Source organism: Anopheles funestus, chromosome 2RL (assembly GCF_943734845.2).
Source record: "Anopheles funestus chromosome 2RL, idAnoFuneDA-416_04, whole genome shotgun sequence".
NCBI lineage: Eukaryota > Metazoa > Arthropoda > Insecta > Diptera > Culicidae > Anopheles > Anopheles funestus.
This window is the reverse complement of record NC_064598.1, coordinates 52740320-52755526: the sequence shown is the minus strand read 5'-3', so window position 1 is coordinate 52755526 and position 15207 is coordinate 52740320. Positions and strand designations below refer to the sequence as shown.

The window sequence follows — 15207 nt, the reverse complement described above, 5'->3', positions numbered from 1 at the left end:
AAGGAATAAGGGAAGGAATATTGCAATTGTACTCACCATTGTTTCCCTTACAGATGCAGCTTGGCTCAATGGAACCGCTCTGTCCAACCGATGGCCATTTCGCGATCGACGATCAAAAGTGCAGCTCGACGTTCCTGCGCTGTACCCAAGGACGGTCTGGCCTTCAGCCGAACATGTACCGCTGTCCGAAGGGTTACGTTTACTGGCGAGTTAGCCGTCGCTGTGAACGTGTCCAGAAGATCCCCGAGTGTCAAACGACACCGATGCAGGAACGCTCGGAACTTCCGGTCGAATGGATCAACATCGGCAATCGACGCCGAAGCTTGTTCTAGAGATGAAAGCGTTGAGTTTTCGGGGAGCAAACACGCTCCGGCTGCCATAATTCTTCATCGTGTTCCAGAATCCTTCTAGCTGTTTTCTTTCCTTGGTGCAAACTAACTGCTCAACGTTAGTGAGAACTGGTGCCAGTGTGGGTGGGTGTTCGGTGTTGGGCTGTTTCGGACCACACCTGAACCACCGAAACCCCCGTCCTGTGCAGCTGTGACACCCAGTTTTAGTCAGCGATAAATGTTTCAAGCACTCCATAGCTAACCTGGTTGCGATCGGTAGCAGTCCGGTGTCCGATCGTTGACAATATACAAACTACGCTAGGTATACTAGATTTTAGGTTCTAGCAGTGTAAGTGTACGTCTGATGCACGGCAGTGTAAATAATTCCATCGCAAAATTCATCAGACGACTTGGTTTTGTGAGAGGTTTGTGAGATTTCGACGAAAAGAAAAAAAAACTCCAGAAAAAGAGGTCAAATTTAACCCTGATTACTCTCCGGTTCACTGTCACACATCTCAACCAACAGTGTGGCCAGGATCGATTTCGTTCTACAGGATTGTTCCTGCCGCACACAGTAGTTAGACACTTTGCAAAAATGAGCTTTAACCGAGGTTGTTCCCGGAAAGTTTTGTACCATTGTTTTCGCAAAGCAAGTGACGGTGAACCACTGAGCAATCGCATTGTAGCGATATACTATTTTTGCATCACGTACGAACGATTTAAGTGTATTAGGATAGTAAACCGTGCGCTTCTACAGCGGTGCATGTGCAAAACAAACGAAACAGGTATATCGAAATAAAGCTGCTGTAATTTATTGTATTTTGGAGTAGCGAGTGTTAATACAACCGAAAGGCATTGTAGCAACAAGCTGTAAAAATATCACAAGACAAGCACACATTTTAAGAAACATATGTTTAGATTTTACATCTTTTCAAATGGTGAAAGAGATCCTCAAGGCCGAAATGCTTTATAGTTCTTGAAAAATATTATATCTTTTGCAATACAATGAAAGAAATCACCACATTAAGCATTTGGAATCAATTTATTTGATTAAATTTTAAAGCAAATTTGTTGCCTCTACATTTCGGTTCCCAAATATCGACTGAATCGCACCTCTAAAGGCAAATTTTATTACAACTATATTTATTGTATTTTATATATCTATAGAATATATAATATTCGAAATCCTGTGACATTTGTTTGAAAAAGTATTAGAAATCGATAGTTATTTACGAAATTGCTCGTACATATAGTGTACATATTGCTCGTGTATATAGAAAAAACGGTTACACATTTACATTTTTGAAATACCCGCAACCCAGGCCTAATTTCAACAATTCGCCCCACCAAACGGTAATTTGAATTACTTTCATAATTTGAATGACATTTTCGCTTCACTGACGATTCGCGGTTTGTGGCCACACTAAAAATTGTTCATGTCGAAAATGGTTTGCATCTTTGCTAGGGTTCTTTTCCATTGGTTTCAATTTTACAATCAGTAGCCAAATTTACATTATTATGATCGATGTTCTTAATTATCTATTATCTAGCTGTTATCTCAAAATTTTTACAATTGCTTTTTGAATAGAAAAGATTTTCATTCGAAAATTGTCAGCAAAGTTGTGTGTCTTCGGCACTCTCCCGTTCTCTCGAGATATCGATTTTGTGTTGCTCTCGCTCCTCTCACTGCTTGCATACCTTCTACTCAAACTCACACTGCGTCCGATACACGAATGTGTTGCTTTTCTGTTTCATTGTTTTGATCCATCCGGCCATAACAGTAATCGCGGTTGCCGTGCTTATTTTTGCCCACAAAAACTTGTGTAATCTGCGCTGTCGTGAATCACGGAACAGTAAGTAATTCCACTAACGGCCAAACACATCTCTTGTGCGAAATATAATCGTTGGCCATTTTTGTGAAATTGTGCAAAATTTTATCCAAACTTTTGACAGCTCCCGGGTATTCTCTTTTGCCCGCACCGTTCGCTGCCCGTGTGTGCGTGTGCATGAGCCGTGTTTTTCTCGCACTTCGATATGCACTCGCATACTTACTCTCCCGCTCTGACGCAATATCCTGCTCTCTGTCTCTCGCTCACTCTCATTTCAGTTAGCAGCTGGTACGGCGGCAATGGGCCAAGCAATAAAGAAGCATCGCGGGTGGGAAAAATTGCATTCGGAACCGAACTCAAAAACTTGCGCCTTGCAAACGTGCTGGTCGTGGACATAGTTTGTCAGTCGATTGATATTCCCGTGGCTGAAAGCGATCCCCCAGGTCCGCGCAGTGTGCCAAGTGGTCGTCGCGGTCGGAGTGCGTGCGAAGGACAGCAAGTGTGGACCGTTCTGTACAAAAAGAGTGAGTGTGTGAGGAATAACGGGCCCCTAACGTCGTGTCGGTGTGTATCTTAGTTGGCGGGGTGGCCTTACGTAATTTCTGCCTCAGAACTATCGCGAATTTATCCGCTTAACGAGTTCGCTATCCCGCCAACCAAGGCAAGCGTACCGTATTTTCGAGGCCGTGCCGCGTGGAATATTCCGCTAATTCTGACCTCGGAACCTCGTTTCGTTATACTAAAGTCCGCAAATTCTTTCCAGCCAAACGTCGAGCAACAGCGATTTAGTGAAAGGCGACCCACTCGTGAAACAGCGTGTGCTTTAAGTGTGTTTCCGGTCCGGAAAATTGTGCTATCAACTGCAAAAGCTACACCTTCGCTACAGTAAACAACGCAGCGGTTCGATCGATCCTAGGGAAATTCCGTACCGTCACGTAATCGCGTGAAAATTATCGTCACGACAGCTCACCGGAAGCAGTACAACTTGCCGCCGAGCCAGAAGTAGCAACAGCAACACAACAACAATGTTCACCGTGTGCAAGAGTGCCGCAGGGGCAACGCTGGTCGCTAGCCTGCAAAGGTCAGTTCAAAGCATCATCCCCTCGCTTAAAAAATCTCATCCAACCCATTCAACCCACCCCAGTTCGATTGATTGTAGGACGGGGGAGAAACTATTGTCAGCCGGTAAAAGAAGCGAATCGAGTAGTAGTACCTAAAGAGGGTAATCGAGGAATGGTTCTATTTTGGTGGCCAACAAATTCGATAGTTCTTTCACAGATCATCGATCTGCAACAAAACTTACAATTTCCTTGCACTTGGCCACCTATTTTTTTTTACTTGGACCTTTGAGCACTGACAGTAAGTTGGCTCGGTTTGCTCATGTTCGCATGCTCTCACACTAATCACTTTTACTCTCCTGAAAAACACAACCCACCGAATGCACCTACGCCTAGGTGCAACAGTGCACCGTTGCATACAATTGGGAGATATTTTCGGTTTCGAGGCCATGCTTGTGTATAGAAAATAATTTGCGGAAAACGTACGATTTACGTTGGACGTATTTTTAACGGTTTTGCAAAATCGTTGATTAGAAAAAAAATTAGGCATAAGTGGTACTCGCGTCATGTGCGTTTGTATTAATCGAAATTCTTATAGAGAGACAGCTCGTTAGATAAAGGAGCCAGCTGCTTCTATTACTACTCAAGTGAGTCAACATCGAACAACAGAACATTGTAACCGCTTGACGGAAGTGTGCTTTCAAGTATGTTTGCAAACCATTAAATCCAACCATCTTTCATCCATACTATTCTACCGATAGACAGACGTTCACACTGAAAGATGTGTATTATGAAATCAGTTTCACTATCGCATGATTTCTATCACAATCGCGTGCTTTTCTGCATTTATGGCCATGAAATTTGTTCCACACAACAATACAGAACGAATCGACTAAGTGAGATAAGATTTTTGGAGTGAACAAAAATCGGTTGCGATGCCAAAAATGGTAATACTACCTAGGCTATCAACATTTAATCCAAGCAATCAGATAAATAATCAAAACTCCCCAGCAACGCACTGGTAAAAGGCACATCACAACAAACTTGCGGTAGCTCCCACACATTCTTCCTCGATCACTCCGTCTTTTTCATGCCTTCTGCTTCATTGCCTTTATCTAAAGATACAGCACATTTGCCCACCTGCTTGTACAAGCGCTTCAACATACATGGTACAGGTGCCCCTGTGTTTGTGTGTGTGTGTGTGTAGTTGACAATGCAATTCATATCGCGATCTGCCTTTTAATGCCCTGCATTTTTAACCTGGGTGTTGTTGATTTCTTTACACGCGCTTTGTCAGCAGTTATAAATCAGCTGACTACGAACAAAACACAGCTAAACATCTCGTTCGTTTGTATTCGTACGATTGTAATGCATTCTCACTCTTCGACATATGTATGTCCATCTGTGGAGCAGTATTCTGTTTTGCTACATAGCTTATCTAAAAGCCTCTGTGTGCGATGATGCTTTACACAATGGCTTGGTGGAATAGTGCACAAACCCAGATTGCTTGCTTGTCCCTGTGAATGTTGCACTTGAAAACCTGTGTCGCGGAAGGATAAGGATACGCAGTTTTTAAAAACAAACACAAAACCACTTAAAGCGACAGTGGTAGTAATTTTAGAACGCCTATATTTAACCACTGACGTCATCGAAGTGTGTGGAATATCCGATTGCTTGGATTGGAGAAGCGGCACAGGACTTCTAGTTTGTTTGCCGTAGGTTATACAAGTAAGCGGGTGAAATTTGAACAACTTTTCAAACAATGCACACCACCATGCGCAATCGGAGCCGGATGATTAATTGCCATTGTTATGCTTTCTATTTCGTTGGTGAAAGATTTAAAAGCAAATGAAAAACATTTTTTATTCGTTCTTGCATTAGCTCACCACTACACCGGGATGAGTTCCTCGCAAGAAGCGAGGAATTATTTAAGCTTTTTTATATGACCTATAAACCATAAACAATGTAAAAGCATAAGAAAAATCGTGAATGTAAATTCTACGTTATTGATTTATTGATTCGTGGACCACATAAATACCACAGTTCATACTACGGAAGGTCATATTTTCATGTACGCGCGTGTAGATACATTAACGAAGGTTACATGTGCATTTAAAACGGAATTATTTCAACTGTTTATTGTAGAGAGTAATTTATTTTCTTTATTTTGTATGAAATATTCGAAATACTTCTCAAAAATCAAATGTCTGCCAGCATGATAAAACAATCTCATACTGCAATGTCGCAATGTCGATCAACGCTGCCGTTTGTTGATTTCGCCATAAAAAAAGTTATACACTCACGGTCACTTGTGCTGAATGCTAAATTAAATCATCATAAATTTGTTTATTGTCCACGAAAACACCACACCGCGTCTGATTTCGTGTGTCTCTTTGTTATTACTTCTTCGTAGGTATGGTGTCCGCGCAATGTCCTCGTCGGTGGTGCAGAATCCAAAGTTGGGCGAATTCCCGCTTGAAAATGAGCCCGTACTCGCCTACCGGAAAGGGTCGAAGGAACGCAAAGAGCTGGAAAGCGCACTGAAAAAAGCCGCAGCCAAGATGGAAGACGTGCCGATTATTATCGGTTCGGAAGAGATTCGATCGAAGCAGGTACGCCACCAGGTTATGCCACACAACCATAAACACAAGCTGGCCCAGTTCTACTACGCTGACCAGAAGCTGGTCCAGAAGGCGATCAAGACGGCGACGGAAACGCAGGTCAAGTGGGACCGCACACCGCTCGACGAGCGTATTCGCATCTGGCAGAAGGCAGCCGATTTGATGGCCGGTCCGTACAGGCAGGAACTGAACGCCGCTACCATGCTCGGCCAGGCGAAGACGGTGATTCAAGCGGAAATTGATTCTGCCGCCGAGTTGATCGACTTCATCCGCATGAACACGTACTATCTGAAGGAGGCGGCCAAATATCAACCGATCAGCGAGGATGCGAAAGTAACGAAGAATTCGATGCGGTTCCGTGGCATCGATGGGTTCATTGCTGCCGTCAGCCCCTTCAATTTCACTGCCATCGGTGGTAATCTGGCGTACACGCCCGCCCTCATGGGCAACGGTGTGTTGTGGAAGCCGTCCGATACTGCCCTGCTCTCGAACTATGTCATTTTCAAGATTATGCGTGAGGCCGGTGTACCACCCGGTGTGGTAAATTTCGTGCCCACGGATGGTCCTGTGTTTGGTGATACAATCACGGCCTCGCCGCATCTGGCCGGTATCAACTTTACCGGTTCTGTACCGTAAGTATCCGCCAACAGGTTGAACCACCACTTGCACCACATTCTACAACCTTCGTTTCCTTTGTTCTACAGCACGTTCAATCGCTTGTGGCGTCAGGTGGGCGAGAACATTAACAGCTACAACAATTTCCCCCGACTGATCGGCGAGTGCGGTGGCAAGAACTATCACTTTGTGCATCCGTCTGCGGATGCCGAGTCGGTGGTAAATGGCACAATCCGCTCTGCGTTCGAGTTCTGCGGCCAGAAGTGTTCGGCCTGTTCGCGTATGTACGTGCCCGAATCCCTATGGCCAAAGGTGAAGGACGGTTTGCTAATGATCCGTGACACACTGAAGGTGGGCGACGTGACCGATTTTTCCAACTTTACTTCGGCCGTCATCGACGACAAAGCATTTGCGCGCATCAAATCGTACATAGATCATGCTCGCAGTTCCAAAAATCTTACCATTCTCGGCGGTGGCAAGTGTGACGACAGCAAGGGCTACTTTATTGAACCGACTATTGTGCAGACAACTGACCCGAACGATCGCATTATGACGGAGGAAATCTTCGGCCCGGTGCTCACGATCTATGTATATAAGGACAAGGATCTCGACAGTACCATGAAGCTTGTCGGCGGATCGACCCGGTTCGCACTCACCGGTGCTGTGTTCGCGCAGGACGAGTAAGTGTGAATTGCTATGTTTCATACCGGCGGCTATTGGCTAACAGAGCAACGTGTTCTTCTACTTTTAGAGCGTTCCTCAAGCGAGCTCTGGACGAGTTCAAGATGACGGCCGGAAACTTCTACCTTAACGACAAATCAACTGGTTCCGTCGTCGGTCAGCAACCATTCGGTGGTGGTCGTATGTCCGGAACAAACGACAAAGCCGGTGGTCCGCATTACGTGCTCCGGTGGGCTACACCACAATCGATCAAGGAAACGTTTGTACCGCTGAAGGACATCGACTATCCGTACATGCGCGAGTAAGCGACGCGTTGAAGCTGAAGCTGTTACTGATGTTCTTTTGTTTATACGAGACGAATGATTAATCTTTCCGCTTGTGCCGGGTGAGAACAGTGCGTCAACTTCTGTACATCCCGGATTTCCCATTGGTTTTTCGTTCCTACTATAACTCACAAGCATCAAATAGCTTGTCAGTCGATTGCTGGATTTTTCTTTACGTTTTCCTCGTATACTACTAGTGAGGTAGTACGCCGACCAGCAGCAGGATCTGTTTGTTTTTTTTTTTGCTTATTATCACTAAGCTGACCCGCGTTGAATAGTAATTGTCAAGCTTTCTCACGCGGCAGAAGATTTGGAAAGGGATCATAAAACCGGCAACCGGTTGAAATGAAATATGCAGTTCATAACGCAAGGGCACTCGGTTCCGAATACAATTTGACAATACTTAGCTGCGCAACTGACTGGCGCCGCTCCGGCAGCTGCGGGATGCAATAATGATCACCACTCGCATTAAGCTCCATTCGCACGGCTACGATGTAGAATCGCCGTGATGTTATTTTTTTTTGTTTGTCCGTTCTTGTTTTATTACTTTCGTACGGTCCACGACGCAATAAGTGTGATTAGTGTGTGCTCCTGCTCGCTAGGAAAAGGTAGTTTTATAGTGTATTACTACTTGTTGAACGTGCTGTTTTTCATTTGCTTTTGGAGTGTTCGGTTCCGGCAATATGAATCGGGCTCTTACTGTGATTATTAGAACGAGCCAATCCGGTTGCGAATTAAGTATTACCGATGCACCGTTAATGGCATACATCGGCCATCGGCGGCATGATGTGTGGGGAAGGGTGCGGTCTGATCTGATGAGAACGAACGAGATACTACAATTACCCTTATAACGTAGATGGGCGCCATTTTCTGACCGACCACCTTTGATGTAGCTCCACTGCTATATTTAATCATCAGTCGCAACATAAAACCAAATCTCAAAAACCATCTATATACATGTTTCTGTGGCCGCAGTATAACGAGAACGTGTACGACGGTTCGATGAAAAGAAAACCACGTATATGGAGACAAACGACAAGCAACAAGGTGGACCCGTTTGCTGCTGCATTATTGGCCGTTTGATGATTGTATCAAACAACTATCATAAGCGTAGCGTAAGAATGAGACAAAAATTATACTGAACGAAAACAAAAAACACACACACAATAATAAGTTAATAAATGTTTTAAAAATGAAAAACAATGCAATGTTTCGGGGAGCGAATCACAGAATATTAATACATTTTTTTTTGTTTTTTTACGTCAACGCACGATTTACATTGCAAGCGAACACAAACAAACCACACTCATTTATCTTCTCTCCCTTTTTTGCCCGTGAAATCAAAATATGCCCCCTTCATTCTCTCTCCCTCTCTTTATCTCTCACTTTTTGTCTTTATCAAATACATACACTGCATTCATGTAAATTTATTTACATGTAAAGATGTAATTTTAAAGAAATCAGCTCCAATTCAAAATATCCTTCTCGATTTATCTTGTTTCTGGCATTCTTCCGTGACAGTGTCCGGCTCAATGCGGACACTGCCGTGACCAGGATTCGAACCTGGGTTACTACGGCCACAACGTAGGGTCCTAACCACTAGACGATCACGGCTACTGAATGCTGGTAACTGATCACAAATTATGCCACAATTTATAATGAACCATCGAACTCAGCTGCTCAAAAGAAGTGAAATAATCATAATAGTTACAATGTTTTATCATTACAATTCATAACATTCTTTGAAATAGATGTGTTACTAAATACTCATTTACCAAAACAATGCAATAATTAAAAACAAACAAAAACTTCGTGCGTCGGCCGGGAATCGAACCCGGATCAACTGCTTGGAAGGCAACTATGCTGACCATTACACCACCGACGCCCTGCTGTTTCTTCGCGATATTTACCGGTCACACCACGGTTCCAGGAATTTCTTTAAAAAGCTGTTCTACTTACTTCATATATCTAATTATGCTCGTTTCATAAATATTTAATTACATAGTACCAGAGATTAAGTTCAAATCACTAATTTCGGCATAATTATCACATTGATAAAACACAATAAGGGTAAAAATTTTAAATTACTTATATTTTACTTTCGTACTATAAAAAGCAAACGATTGATTACAACAACAAAAGGACAAATCGCACAGAGTCGATCTTTAAAGTAATGTGATGTGTACAAAAAATACGTTATAGATAACAACATTAAGTGTGAAGAGTAAATTAAAATCAGAGCACACGATAGACGATACGAGAAACCCCTTCTTATTTGGCTCAATGTTCTTGATCGGTTGTCGATATTTGGCCTGTATATTCTCCTTGCCGGCCGGCTACCGTAGAGTGATATGGGCGTGATGTCAAACTTTTCATTGCGGTCTGTATAGTAAGGGCCTTATTTTTTCACGATAATATTAAAACTAAAATAGTAAACAGTACCGCAGGATACAAACATAATTTAGAACTTTTAAAATGACGTAGTAAAACATAATTTAGTAAATACTTGAACTGAGCGAAACCGCATCTAGAGAGGGTTTAATCGATACTAAACATGGGTTCAAATTTGTATGTTGCTGTTTTACGGAACGCCGCAACAGTGTCTCATTGGTTGAACTACTCTGCTTCCACATATACAATTATTTAGTTTTGCCATCTGGCTCTTTGCTGGAAACGCACACATCTGTCCCCCTAACGACGGAAGCTGGTTTTGAAACCCTTCATTGAGGACAACACTTTGGCCATCATTGGAGCCTTGCGTGGTTTCGTTGGTTGGAAAACTGTAACGTATCGTAACAATCAATTAGCTATCGTTTTTTTAAATTATGCTGTTTTATCCTTATCTTACCTTGCGCTTGTGCATTATCGCGTACACCGGCCGCCACACGTAACCGTGCATCGCCGACTTGCGTTACGTTGCCCGCCTTGAGGGCAGCTACACGGGCCGCTGGAGAAACGACCGGTGCTCGAGCCGTGCCGTATTTAACCTGTTTGCTAATCACATTTCGCGGTGGTTTAACGGCGGAGTCAACGTACGCTAGTTGCGTTTTGCGTATCGGAGCTGCCGCCTGTTCCTGTGAAAGTTTAATGTTCTGCGTAAGACTTCTCAGCTTCGCGTCACGTTCCTCGGAACAACGCTAGAAGTAGAAACAAAAGCACAAAATATAGATCAAATGTTATCACACAAAAAGTGACAGATTCGCTTACGAGAAACATTTCACGCCACGTTTCCAGCTCCTCCTCGTTTCGTTGTTTCGATCGGAACGTGCGCTTACAGTGTTGTTCCCACAGTACGTCGCTATCTTCGACGAAGTGGGGATTAAAGTGCTCTAAATGAAGCAACTGATTCGGATTCGCTCGTTCAAGCACCGGTTTTAGGATGTAAAACGGTATACCACCAGTCGCGCCTATCTCATCGATGTGGTCCTGCAGCAACCGAATGCACAGCTCGTACAACGTCGGTATTACGCCTTTCGCGTTCGTCTTTTGTCCTGAGTAAACCTTCGTACGCATGTTTTTCGACTGCATGCTCTGTCCGAGTGCCTCTTCTTCGGTCAGCGGTCGACCTTTACCACGGCCGCTCTGTCCACCCATAAACACACACTCCATCACGGTCTGATTGAGAGGCATAGGACGATAATGGGGCGAAATCAATGGTAGCGATTCCACTATTTCCGAAGCCTCGGGAAGTGGCTCTAGTTTTACATTCTGTGAAAGAAGCTCCGAAGCAGACGGCATACCTCCGTTACGTCCGACGGATGTAGAGGAGGACGAGGATACTCTTGCTTGTTCTTGTTTACTACGCGAGTAGGACGTTTCATTATCTCGAAGACTCGATGATGTGGAAGAAGTGGAAGGTTTCATTAAGGTTACTTTCACCTTTTCCTTGCTACTGCCGGATGGTTTTTTCTTCGATCCGGAAGGCATACCTATCATGGCGAGTGCATCGGCAAAACTAGCACCCCCGGAACAATCGAGACCCTCGTTACCATCCTCCCCCACGGAATCGTCGTTGTGGGTCTCTTGGTTTGATCCAGGCGATGATCGAGATTTATCTTTCCTTCTCGATTTAGACTTAGACTCATCCGATCTTTCGCGTGATGATTCTGATTTATCGTGATGCTCCCTTCGCTTAGACGAAGACGAATGTCCTTTCGATTTTTCCTTCTTTCCATGTGATGATGAGGTAGAAGCAGCATGGGGAGATGATGAGGATGATGTCACCTGCGTTGCGCTGTCCGCACTACCATGGTCCGATCGGTGCTCCTTGCGAGATCGTTTCGATGACGATGCCGTATCCCTATCCGCATCGCTTTCTTCCGTCGCGTGCCTTTTCGAACTACCGCTGCGCTTCTCCTTTGACCGATGTCGGTCTTCTTTGTGACTAGAATCTTTTCGTGCGTGACTACTGCTATGATTACTGCTACTACCGGCACCGTGATCATTTGTGTTGCTGCTGCTGTGATGTTTTGAGGAACTGCGATCTTTGTGCCGTTCACCGTCACCTTGCGATGACGTTTTCCTTGACGATCCATGATGATCCATCCTGGAGGAGGATGATTTGTTAGGTTTCGTCTCCCCTCCATTTGATGACTGACCACTATGGTCAGCCTCGTTCTTTCTTCTATCGGTCTTATCGCTTCTATCATCATGCTTATGTTTCTGCCCACTGCTAGAACTGCTCGATGCTTTGGAAGTGGACGTGTGATGTTGATTTCGTGAACTACCGTTCGAAGGTCGCTTACTAGAAGCACTATTGTGATGGTCATTCCACTGGCTGGATGTTGCCCTACCCTCTAAACTAATCGGATGCTCTGGTTCGATTACACGATGATGCATAACATAGTGAACTTCTGGCTGAGCCGTTTGCCCATCCGATTCTTCTTCATCGCTATTGCTGTCGTTACCTTCTGCTTCAGTAGGAAATTCCTCGTCCACGCGAAGCTGTGGCTCACCATAGGATTCTGAAAATAAAACATAAAAGTATTAATAAATGTTCCACCTTTATTTCCATGATTTCTGGTGTCTAATTCCTAATCAGCAACAGAAATCAATGTGCACCGTCTGCGATCGCAACAGTAAATTGCAACATTTAATCAACAATCACAATGGATGTGCCAGATTTTGCTTTCCAGTGTTAACTGCCGCATGCAATTTGCAGTGTACGAGTGTAATTTTCAATTTGGTTCTATTGCACATACCTTCCCGATCTGCATTCTGATGTGAGACCCGGTCGTCGTCGTCATCGTCTTCGTCTTCATCGTCATCTTCATCGTCATCATCTCCCAATGAACGATTATGACCGTCTTCTTCCTGATCGCTCACATCGCTTCGCTGTTGACCATCCTCATTCTGACGTCCTTCAGAATCCGCGCCTTCCCCATGGGTGCCTGCATTTGCAGTATTGTCATCCGATTCTTCCGCAGCTACCATCGCTTTCCACTTGGTAACGAGTGCTTTGGCTGCAATGCCCACCTCACCGTCGTACTTCCGAAGACTGTTGACTGTCCGTCCAATGCCGGTATCTTGCAGATGTCGTACGGATATTGGCAGCTTGTACAGCTTCCCAATGCAGTGTACAATCTTTTGGAAAAAGTAAATGTGCCTATATTAACTTCATATAATTTTACATTTTTACAATGTCCATTTGGGACGAGCTATTTAGTTGACACTTCTCTTCAAACTGAATCGAACGTTTTGTAGTAGTGATTGCGTTCTTATCGGAAAGTCAATGATAGGGATGCGGAAAACGCGAATATGCAAATAAAGCATTACTTATACCGTATAATAACGAATGGTTTTAATATTGATTTTACTTCTCAATTTTTCTTCCCGTACTAATATAACTTGTTAACAGCACGCACTGTAGAAAAGCTAATAAACTCTAAATACGTTGCTATTAGTTACGTTCATAGGCATCTATGTATAAGTAAAAGCGTAGGTTCAAGCGTAATATCAACATGCCAACCATGTTAAATCATATCTTTACTTCACATTCCGTGGTTTGTGCGGTCAAGGCTCGGCCACTAACCACGTGGTGAACGGTACTTGCGAACAATTTATCGAAGTTGACCAGGGTAGATAAAAGATTTGTTCCGTTCCCGGGTACATTTTATGCTTCTGACAGAAAGAACTTTTTGGAAAGGTATATTGGGACAATTTAGTCCAACGGACGGACGGGGATTCAATGCAGGTAGGTAAGCAATTCTCAGCAACCGTAACCGTGGCAGAAGGGTACGTCCATGTTTGAAGTACAATCAGGTGCATGGGTTTGTACTTTAGCTGCAAGTGCAAGTTCCTAAATTTACTTACCCTGGCCGTATCATTTAACGACTTGTTGATGCTGGTCTGGTAGTGGTTGATAATGTCCACGATCGACGACATTTTGGCCGACCAATTCTGATACTTTCCTAGCGTGACGATGACGATGGCGGTTTTCCCTTTTCTTTAGGGGTGCTCTTTCAAACAAACGGCCGCTACAGTCTTGTGCCCTTCTCTTTACCTTTCACGATCTCCTTCCTTTGGATTTGCTCTATTATTTCAAGCACACCAAACCAAACACACATACACACACTGTTAGCTTAGATTATATACACATGCAACTTTACACAGGTACGTGTACGATTAGCGGGGACGATCGTATGCCCTTTTTGCAAGGTTTTTGGACCTACCCCCGTTGATGTTGTCCTTCAAACTATCACAACACCGTGGAAATCCAGCGGGAGCGAAAGAATGAGCTCAATACTAACAAAGCACACACTGCATAAATTCTATTGTTACAGCCTATTGCGATGGATCGCTCTCTCTTTCTCTCTCCTTCGCTCTTCCTAAGCCCAAGAGTTACTTTGCACTTTTTCCTGTTCACTGCATAAATACAGCATAACTGCTATTTTCCAAGTGCTTCACTACTCGTCCGCACGCATATGCGTAAACAAGAGCACATGTACACACGTTCATACATACACACACACACGCACGCACACACTAACACGATGCACACCTGGTTAGTGTTGCCTAGGGGAAAATCGCTTGCCAACACATCGATCGCCGTCTGCTAAATTTTACTTTCCCCCAAGAAGAAATATAGGAGGTCGTTTTCCTGTCGGTGACCGTGAAGGGTGACTAGAAACATTTGCACGGTGCATTTGTCAATTGTTCCACATTTTCGTGATGACTTTTCTCTCACTTTCTTTCACCAGAAGTCACCGTAGCCATCCGTCGTGTAGAACCGTTACGCAATTAAATTCACAGACATGAACACTATTAAGCTCGGATGATGTTATGTTGACTCTCTGTTGCTTACAGGATTGTTGTTGATTCCGAGATTTAATTTTCGCCAATTAGAAGGTCAGCGATAACGTAGGCAAAACGACACAAATATAAGCTGCTAACTTATCACAGCAGACAACATACACACTGTTCGATACGCCATTCCTGCTTACGTTCATCAGCTGAAACGTGTATCGGCGATGTGTGCGTGTGTTCCGATTTGAGATCTGTCAAACTTCGGCTTATCATTGCACCACTACCATCCGATGATAAATATGCTAATTAATTGTCTAAAACAGCTACTTTAAAGGGACCAACTGGTAGAGGGTATAGCGAAAATAGCAACAACCAACCGTGGGTCTGTAAATGGTTGTAAAATACTAAGCAACTGGACTGGATCAAAAAATGAAGTTCGCTCGAATTCACCATGCCTGAAATATTTGTCACAGTATTTACCCGTGAAAAGTGAAACGACTATACCT

At 43.9% G+C, this 15207-nt stretch overlaps 3 protein-coding genes and 2 non-coding genes across 23 annotated transcripts in view; 2 read left to right on the top strand and 3 right to left on the bottom strand.

Annotated features, from left to right (window-relative positions):
* Window positions 1–1148, top strand: part of LOC125760771 (uncharacterized) — a 54994-nt gene extending 53846 nt beyond the window's left edge. For all 15 annotated transcript variants that reach the window (XM_049421234.1, XM_049421232.1, XM_049421230.1 and 12 more), the window contains one exon: window positions 54–1148. In XM_049421234.1, the coding sequence (XP_049277191.1) occupies window positions 54–332 (279 nt within the window). In that variant the 3' untranslated portion in view covers window positions 333–1148. The remainder of the gene's footprint in view (window positions 1–53) is intronic.
* Window positions 1149–2004: 856 nt separating this feature from the next.
* On the top strand, window positions 2005–8659 carry LOC125760795 (delta-1-pyrroline-5-carboxylate dehydrogenase, mitochondrial). Of its 2 annotated transcripts, none has more exons than XM_049421306.1 (6): window positions 2005–2182; window positions 2437–2682; window positions 2922–3239; window positions 5630–6469; window positions 6542–7132; window positions 7204–8659. In XM_049421306.1, the coding sequence occupies exons 3-6, from the start codon at window positions 3184–3186 to the stop codon at window positions 7436–7438; spliced, it is 1722 nt and encodes a 573-aa protein (XP_049277263.1). In that variant the 5' UTR covers window positions 2005–2182; window positions 2437–2682; window positions 2922–3183; the 3' UTR covers window positions 7439–8659. The 2 variants fall into 2 exon arrangements, with proteins under 2 accessions (XP_049277263.1, XP_049277264.1); XM_049421307.1 differs by having other exon boundaries at window positions 2437–2722.
* Window positions 8660–8998: 339 nt separating this feature from the next.
* Window positions 8999–9070, bottom strand: Trnah-gug (transfer RNA histidin (anticodon GUG)). Its single transcript has one exon. It is a non-coding gene; the product is annotated as a tRNA-His (tRNA).
* Window positions 9071–9269: 199 nt separating this feature from the next.
* On the bottom strand, window positions 9270–9341 carry Trnag-ucc (transfer RNA glycine (anticodon UCC)). Its single transcript has one exon. It is a non-coding gene; the product is annotated as a tRNA-Gly (tRNA).
* A 186-nt stretch (window positions 9342–9527) lies between these two features.
* LOC125760783 (transcription elongation factor B polypeptide 3) lies at window positions 9528–14928 on the bottom strand. Of its 4 annotated transcripts, none has more exons than XM_049421281.1 (5): window positions 13769–14928; window positions 12658–13039; window positions 10664–12420; window positions 10305–10593; window positions 9528–10236 (listed from the first exon to the last, which is right to left on the bottom strand). In XM_049421281.1, the coding sequence occupies exons 1-5, from the start codon at window positions 13838–13840 to the stop codon at window positions 10148–10150; spliced, it is 2589 nt and encodes an 862-aa protein (XP_049277238.1). In that variant the 5' UTR covers window positions 13841–14928; the 3' UTR covers window positions 9528–10147. The 4 variants fall into 4 exon arrangements, with proteins under 4 accessions (XP_049277238.1, XP_049277239.1, XP_049277240.1 ...); XM_049421282.1 differs by having other exon boundaries at window positions 14128–14928; XM_049421283.1 differs by having other exon boundaries at window positions 14457–14928.
* Between the last annotated feature and the right edge of the window lie 279 nt (window positions 14929–15207).